Below are 9,000 nucleotides of genomic sequence, written 5' to 3'. Positions count from 1 at the left end.
TCTAAACCATAATTATATATCCTTAAAATTTGCAACAACAACAACAAAACAAAAACACCTAGGTAATTCTTAAAGTGTGGTTTATCTAAACCATAATTATATATCCTTAAATTTTGCAACAACAACAACAAAAAAAAACACCTAGGTAATTCTAGAGTTATAATTATAGGAAAATTATAACTTCTGATACGGTACTTGTCTTCTCTCACAAGATTAGCTAGAATCCCACATTGATAAGGAGGAGGTACTGGTGAGAGGGAAGAACAGACATACTCCTGAAAGCTTCCAAAGATCTGGTGAGGTGAACTGCAGCACTTCTGATCCAGGTATATTCTTTGACTAGTTGAGGAATGTGTAAAAATGAGGAGATATAGGAACTTAATCCCACAATAAGAAAGTGTGTAAATGAGGATGTGTCCCATGGTGTAGAGTGGCTAAGGCGTGGCAGACCATACTAGGCAAGTAAACTACATCCCAAAACCTCCTCTTGGGGTATCAACATCCACACAAGGGTAGGATGAGAATCTTCACCTCAAACCCAAGAACTGGGGAGTTTAGAACAACTCTGATTCCTGGGTATTACACAGAATGAGCTCTGAGCTATTGATCTGGGAATGTGACATCCGGTATCGAAAGGAAGTCTATCGCATGTAATCAACTCCTGCGATTGTGAAACAGGTCGGGACCATCCAAAAAGCAATAACATCTGCGTAACAAGAGAGAATGAAGAAGAGTCAACAATAGAACTGGAACAGTACAACATAACTCAACTATGACCCACAACACAGAAGGAGGAATCGAGGGAAAAAGATAGACAACCCGAAACTTGTGCGAGAACTTATGTTGATTGGTTCACTTGAAAACCAAAACCAGCCAGCAGGATATTGACATCCATGCGAGGGTAAGAAGAGGGCTCCCAATCAAAGGGTTGAATTGCATTTTGATGTCATGCTCCGTAGTATGTTTAATCTCAAATCAGAGGATATTATGCCAGCTACACTGGCAGAACACCACCGCCCTACTCTGAACTGAATGGTTATAGTCATTTTATATGGAACCCATCCAGCAAGGTGCCTTCATGGTCAACCACTATGGCAGCTTGTAAGTGGTAAGAACTCCCATACTCTACTAGAAGAAAGGAGGGTGAGAATGCATTAGAGAACCTGGAGGAACATCAACACCTAAGACAGTGTAAAATATAGGGTTGGGAAGTATGTTCATGCAATAACAAAAGACACGGGTCATAAAATATAGAAGCAAGGGAAATAAAGTCCAAAAAACTGTGGACAGGCAAACAGAATCCTCAGGGAGGGTACAGGAAGGCATGGCAAAATCAGGAGGTAGAAACAGACAATCAAAGTCCCCGTCAACCTGACCAGGTTCCATAGGTTCAGGAAGAAGATGGACAATGTCTGGAGATAAAGGTTGACCCACATAATGTTCAATATCCCTGCAAATAAACATGGGCAAATCTCCAGTCGGGTCAGCAGCACCTGAAGCCTGTGGTATAGCGCCTGTTAATTGTGTGACACCCAAAGTGGTGACATTAGCTTCGGAATTCATGGTGACAAAAGCATTTGAAGTAATTAAGAAATGTGATTAGAATAAGGGTAAGTGAAGTGAAATAATGTCAAAAAAACAAAACCAAAAACAAGTATTTTAAATTAAATTAAACCACTATGATAAATATGATTTTAAACACGAAAACTGATGAAAAAATAAAGACGTCCGAGTGCAGGCACTGCCAAACCAGATGTGGTAGTTCAGTAAAGGCACATAGAGGGAGTCACATGCATCACGTGAGTGTACTATGGTCCTATTAGTGGATAGGTGATGCATGATGATTTGCATGAGAAACACAATGGAATCATTTGATTCCAATGGAGGGGGTACAGAAGACTTGTGACATGCATATAGAGGGCAGCAATAAACGAGAATAGCTAATCTTGTGAGATGAGATAAGTACTGTATCAGAATGAAGTGTTACAGTATCATAAATAAAATTGGTGATCAATAAAATATTTTATTTATTACTTTATTATTATAAAAGATCAAAAAAGTAAAAAAAAGAACAGAGAGTACACTTTAAGAATTGTATATTTCAAAAAAAAACACTATGAAAAATTTCCTACATTACCCGGATTTTTGGCTTCACCACCAAACAATGCCAAAGCAAGTCCTCGTTTGATATCTTCATGGCCAAAGATAGAAGGTGCTATACTATGTACGATCTAGAAAATATTTTTAAATGTTATTGAATACTGAGTCTCTAATGAGTACCTTTAAAAAGCTGTTACACAGTTAACAAAAATTATCACTTTATTAACTTATAAAATACTTTAATAATAACACAAGCCTAGACATATGAAATTGGTGTTTGTAATTCACAACTTTTTTTGTCTAATTCTATTTGGGTATAATAGTTCATTATAAGGTATAGACAATTAAACTGGTGTGTGTGTATATATATATATATGTATTCACACACCTAGGAACATACCAAACTTCAAATTTAAAATACTGACAATCAAAACAAGTGAAAGCAATAAAATAAATAAATCCCAGATTTGGTACTGAACTTCTGGGATGATCATAGCTCTAAAGGTATCATAATTGATAATTTTCTAATGAAGAGGTTTTTTTATGAATTATTCATATTATATATAAGATACTTTATTAAAATACATTATTCTAAATATTGATTCATGTATGTCAGTTTGCAATAAAGGTTTTCAAAACCAAATGGAACATACTTTTTTGCCTCTCCAAATTTTCTAAATAATTTTCATCTAAAATATATGCTAATATACCAGTAGTATTTACCACCACATTCAAAGACATTTTTTAAAATCCTGGTACATTGTGAAAGATCAAATACATTTGAATATAAAAGTGAGTGTTGCCAATCCCTTGCAATATCACGTGCTCATTCGAAAAAGTATAAATTTAATTTAGTCCTAGTATGTGTTGAGGTTGAAACATTTCTAAATATTTTACTGTCTAATATTATTAATAGTTATTTTCTAACTTATAAAAAGTTATTACTATTAATTATAGTTAATTCACTGACATAAACAACAAAGGTACCAAAACAGACTTCTGAGAGATTACTCTTAAACATCCTTCCATTAAATAGAAAATGCACATTCTATCATTTATTGTCAATTTTCTATTCACTTTTATGCAACTGCAAATGTTAATCTTATGTGCTGCACCTTATAAGACTTTCTGAAAGGTCAGATACATAGCACATACCAAGGTGTCCTCATCCAGAATCACTAACAAATTGATAGAGGTATCAATTATTGTCAGTAGCTTATAGGATCATCTAATTATTCATTAAGAGAGGTACTTAAAAGATATTAACAGTGGTAATAGTCATATCATTCCCTGAAGTCAGCAGCAGATAAGCAACCAAAATGTAGACTAGTTAGTTTTGTTTGATTGTTGTTAACCCTTACACAAAAAGTAGGTAAAAGTCACAACCTTTTACAGAGTTACATTCAAAATTTAATTATTTTATTATCAATGTATAAGAACAAATTTCGCATCAAAACATAGTTGTTAAATTAAGTTTCAATATAACTTTTAAGTTCTGAAAGTTATAAGGAAATATTTAACCCTTTAAACACTTTTCTGCACAAGTCTTTGAGTTACATTCAAATCTTAAGTAAATAACTTTACTATTAACGTATGGCAATGAAATTAAAATTATAATGTATGTTATGTTTGATATTATGTTATCTAAGTTTTAATTCCTATATTTCAAAGAAACGTTTAACCAAAATACTTAAAAATTTCAGTTTTGTGTTGTCACGTGACCCACATGCTATGAAAAATCTTAGCTCTTGCATTCGCTATCTTGACTCAGATAATGCCTGTCTTGTAGATGTATGTCTAGACAATTAAGTACATTTATTTGCCTTATTGACATGTAAGTTTCACATTTTTTTCAACCACCTTCTATACATATACTTGAGCTTTATAACTTACATGTACTTGCTACATATACATGTTTATAGTCATTAGAAAGAGCAAATTTTACACTATAATCTAACAACAGTTATTTTAAAAATTGGCCCTCGGGTTTCGTCACTGGGTAGATGTAACTGCCTGTAGTATTGTTGGCTGCTTTATCCACAATAGCACTTACAGTTTTTTCTTAGATAAATATGTTAAAGTTAGAGAGACAGTTAAATTGCATTTAGGTTTTACTTTTATATCTTGATTAATTATATATTATTTATGTTTTAAAATGCATAATTGAAAGGTTCAAACATTTTTTTTAAAATTTATCTCAAACACTGCCCCAGTTCTCAAGACTTAAAGTCTTGCATGAATGTAAGATAATTTTTGCCAATGGCTTGTGCGTCTTTGCCAAAGATACTGTAATATGTCAATATGAAAAATAAATGATAAATGATAAGAAAGGAAAATAAAATATTAAAAATTAAGTATATGTGAAAAGGAAAAGACCTGAAATGACAAATATCACCAGAAGATCTTTTAAGATATTCTACAAAAAATTAAAAAGTATGTACATTTATCTATTTCTTAATTTCAAACATTTCATTGCACTGTATGTTGATGATATCTACAGTTAGTGATATGGTAGAGAATATAACCTTTACCTTAAAAAATGTTTGATATTTATTTAAGAGGTTCTAGAGGTTAAGCAAATGAAATATGAAAACTCTAAGATGAAGAAAAGTATTTTTATATTGCAAATGAAAATCACCTTGCACTCGTACTATTAAGAATTTGAGTGCAAATAACTACAACAGATAACATATTTTTAGTAGAAACACTAAATTAAAATACTGTCATTCTTTGTGTACAAGAAATTTATAACTTTTAACAACAGTGAACATTTTCTTACATTGAATATGTATTTCCAATAGGTACTTACCCCTCACACATAATGCTATCTCAATTCTTATTTGTCCTCTAAGCATTGCTAATTTTTGCCGCCAGCACATCAGTCTATATACCTCATCATTTTCACGCCATTTCTGAATATGTACATATCATGTGACTACTCTCCACCAATAGTATTGTGCCATCTGCTATTCCTGCTCAATCCTCATTTTCAAGAATTGGCAGGTATTAACACAAAAACACTGGTGGCATTGGGGAGGATAAGTGTTTGAAAGGAGGTAAGTAACTATCAGAAATACATTTTCAGTGTAAGAAAATGTTAACTTCCAAAACAGTCTTATCTCCCCTCACACAAAGCTAGAATCCAAAGGTGTGCTATGAGATGAAAATGAAGCACATCAGAGAGATAAAGCACTACTTCAGGAGCAGGTATGCTCTTCACCCAGGAAACAGGAAAGTAACACAAAATGGGCAGAATGGAAAAACAGGCATAATTGAAAGTGGTAATAATACTCACAGAACTGGACAAATGATGGTAGGGCTGGATGTTCCATTTGTCACAGGATTGTGTCTGATATTGTATTAGTGTGAAATGGAATAACAACATGTGGCTAGGGCATGAGGACCGTGTGATCTATACCTGAAAACATCAGCTGATTTAGGAAATTGTCAGGAGCAGTTCACCCAAGGAAAAAACATCCAGGGGAAGCCCAAGTTGAATGTTTGATGATAACAATTCATTAAGGTAGTTGTTCTATCGAGATCCAGAAGCAATTCCAGAAGAGTTATTTGTTTTTGTTTTCAACTGATGAAGTTTTTATGTTGAGTGAAGTCTACCTGGGCTAAACATCCATGGGAAAATCAAATAGGTTTCTTCATTTATACCAACTGATCAAGTGATATTGTCTAGTAAGTTCCACCTGGGTAAAAACAACCAGAGGAAACTCAAGCTGGATTTTGATGTTGTGACCCATTGATGAAGTTTTATTATATAGTGCAGTCCAATGAGGCAAAAACATCCAGGGGAAATTACTTTTATAAATTAAATAAGTTGTTTTTTCTAGAAGTAGTTTAACCAGCTTTGCCCTCTTCTCACTGAGTGGATAATCATGAGCATTGTAAATTAAATATTGAAACTCACTCAGTAGGAAGCCTCCACAGTCCATCACCCTAGTGACTGGAAAGTGGGAGTGATAAAGACTCCCGTGCTTCACTAGAAGGAGGAGGTGGTGTGGAGAATGTACCACTGGAGACTATGCAATGGGTATCTGCAACTCCATATTTTGAAAAGCAGGCCAACCCCAATTTATGCAATCAAAAGGTTGGCAGGGATAGGCCAAAATCCCCTTCTGCCTTACTCATGAAGTCCATGAGTGACATTTCACTATAGATTGAAACTGATTGATATCGAGAACATATATAAGCAAGTAAGTGGCCAGTGGTCTTACAGAAACACCCCATCTCTACAGTGAGCTTTATAATAGTTACTCTAATGCGGGTTTAAAGCAAAGCATATCTAACCAGACAACACCAGCCATAAGGTTGGATCCATAAGGTAGATGCTATGGTTAGGGAAGCTGAATATAAAACATAAAAGAAAGGAAGTGATCAGACTTACCCCAGTCAAAGGTGAACCAAGCCAGGTACATGTGAACTATTTGCTCCCAATCTGAAGACAAAGAGGAGAAGGCTGTACCTTACTGAGATTACAAAGCAGAAACGGACTTTCACCCTGACATCAGGAATCCCACCCATTCTGCATCCTGTAGGAGCAGAAGAGTGTGGTATCTGGACTGTGAACAGGAAGAAGCAAGCAAGAGCCAATCATCCCTAGAAGGAAGAGTGCAAAGACTCATTGAGTGAATATGTAGGGCAAGAGTTTGTACTCCTGAGAAAACACTTAAGAGAGCCGAGGTTGGTCCAAATGGTAGGGCCCTGAACTGGACAACTTGACTTAAAGCAATAAATAATTTTTGACGAAGAGGAACAGAGAATTGTAGATTACGAGGAGAAATTGAGGCTTCTAGGATCAGGAGCCAAAGTCCAGCTCAGCACTACGAATGGAAAATAAACAAACCCATCAGTGATACAACAAAGCAAATATTTCAAGTCCACAGTGATGAAAAATTAGTATGATAAGGCACATCGTTAACACGAAAAAAACATAAAATATTCAGATAGAATAATGAATGGTATATTACGAGTAGTAATGATATGTAACATATAAACTATTGAAACGTACCCAGTTAACAAAGGACTGATAAATATAAAATGGACAAACCATCAAAATTTATCCAGTCCACAAGTATTTAATAATAACGAATGTGCTAACTGATTAAAATTATCTAGAAAACACATTAATAATCAATATCTAACTCCTAGACAACCTAGACAACAAAGGACACTGAATTAAGTCCTACACTGACGAAAATGGGGACAAGAAGACAAATAGTTAACAATGACGAAAGAAAAAAAATTATTCAAATAGAACAATGAATTATATATCACTAGTAGTAATGATATGTAAGGTAAAAACTCTCTAAACATACCTGGTTAACAAGGTACTTATAAATATGAAATGGACAAACCATCTAAACGTACCTAGTCAACAAAGAATGTAATAATAATGAATATGTAAACCAACAAAAATTACCTAGAAAACATATTAATAAACAACATCTAACCCACAATTCTTCCAAATTAACAGACGAAAAGGACAAGTAATTAAGTCCTACACTTATGAATATGGGGACGAGAAAACACATAGTAAACAATGACAGGGAAAGAAAAAAAACACTAGTAGAACAACGAATTAGATGTTACTAGGAGCAATTATATGTAACTGACACACAATCTAAACATACCTAAGTAAAGTACTTATTATATAACTAACTAACAAAACCTTGAAATTTACAAAGTATACAAAACATATAATATTAATGAACATACAAAATGATTAAATGTACCAAAAGTATCTAAAGTAACTAAAATGACACATAAATATTAAACTTACAACGTCCAAGCACTGATGACATGAAATACACATTGCTCTCAGTTGTAAAAAAGTGCAAAGCCACACAAGGGGCATATGTACTTGGCCTACCATGGGTATATCAATCATGTGTAAATGTTGAAAAACTTCACCCAGATCCCTTGGGAAGAACAATTCTTTGCCAAAGAGTATGACATGGCAACAGGTGAAAGTGTCTACTCATTCTTCCTCAGAAACATTGTTCCACGAAAAGAAGAAAAACCACCGGCGGAATATATGAATCGAGCTCCTTGGGAATAAGGCCTGTTTCACTATGCATTGTCGCACAAGTGAAATTCTAACTATTGAAAGGGTTAAAAACAAAACAAATACCCTACATTATGAGAATTGAGACATTTGCTCTCTGGGTCTTCTCTAATTTACCACCTGAAGTATAAAATTTGAAGTAAATTACTTATTATAATATATATATATATACACACACTCCTCAGGCAAAGCTTAATTTTTATAGCCTTCAATCTTATTTGTTTAAGGAGCCATACCCACTTGCAACACCCACATGTCACATCCTCTCTTTCAAAAAATGCCAATAGTTCTCTCTGACATTTTATACTATACAAGCTGAGGTACCCATCCTTTGTTCAGGCAATGAACTTAAAAAAATGTGGGGGTGGATGCCCCATAAGTTACCATAAACATTAATTAAAACATGAATTCATCAAAAGAATCCCAATAAGTTTCAGCAAATCATTGTAATGAATGTTTTGAAAAAAGAATAATTCATCCAGCCTTTTTCAAAATTTCTTCTGTCTAAATGAAAGCATGTCCAAAATAACTTAAATCAACTTGTAATACAGGCCCTTCAACAATTAAAATCTAATAGAGGTAAATCAGTAACTATCATGAACAAAAAAAAATTACTTCCATTCTTAAAGATAAGTCCAAATTTCTTCCTATCTCTAGGAATACTACCCAAAAATCAATACTTCCATTCTTAAAGATAAGTCCAAATTTCTTCCTATCTCTAGGAATACTACCCAAAAATCAATACTTCCATTCTTAAAGATAAGTCCAAATTTCTTCCTATCTCTAGGAATACTACCCAAAAATCAATACTTCCATTCTTAAAG

The 9,000-nt window shown here is 33.9% G+C and overlaps 1 protein-coding gene across 1 annotated transcript in view; it reads right to left on the bottom strand.

Moving 5' to 3' along the window:
• Nucleotides 1-2,137: 2,137 nt before the first annotated feature.
• The window catches only part of LOC106469349 (DNA replication licensing factor mcm2), a gene marked incomplete at its 3' end in the record, with an annotated part of 32,322 nt that continues 25,459 nt past the window's right edge, over nucleotides 2,138-9,000 (bottom strand). Inside the window, 1 exon segment of the mRNA XM_013929837.2 lies at nucleotides 2,138-2,231. Within this exon segment, the coding sequence (XP_013785291.1) occupies nucleotides 2,138-2,231 (94 nt within the window).

This window comes from Limulus polyphemus, unplaced genomic scaffold (genome assembly GCF_000517525.1).
Source record: "Limulus polyphemus unplaced genomic scaffold, Limulus_polyphemus-2.1.2 Scaffold3441, whole genome shotgun sequence".
Classification (NCBI taxonomy): domain Eukaryota; kingdom Metazoa; phylum Arthropoda; class Merostomata; order Xiphosura; family Limulidae; genus Limulus; species Limulus polyphemus.
This window is presented reverse-complemented; position numbering and strand designations above follow the sequence as displayed.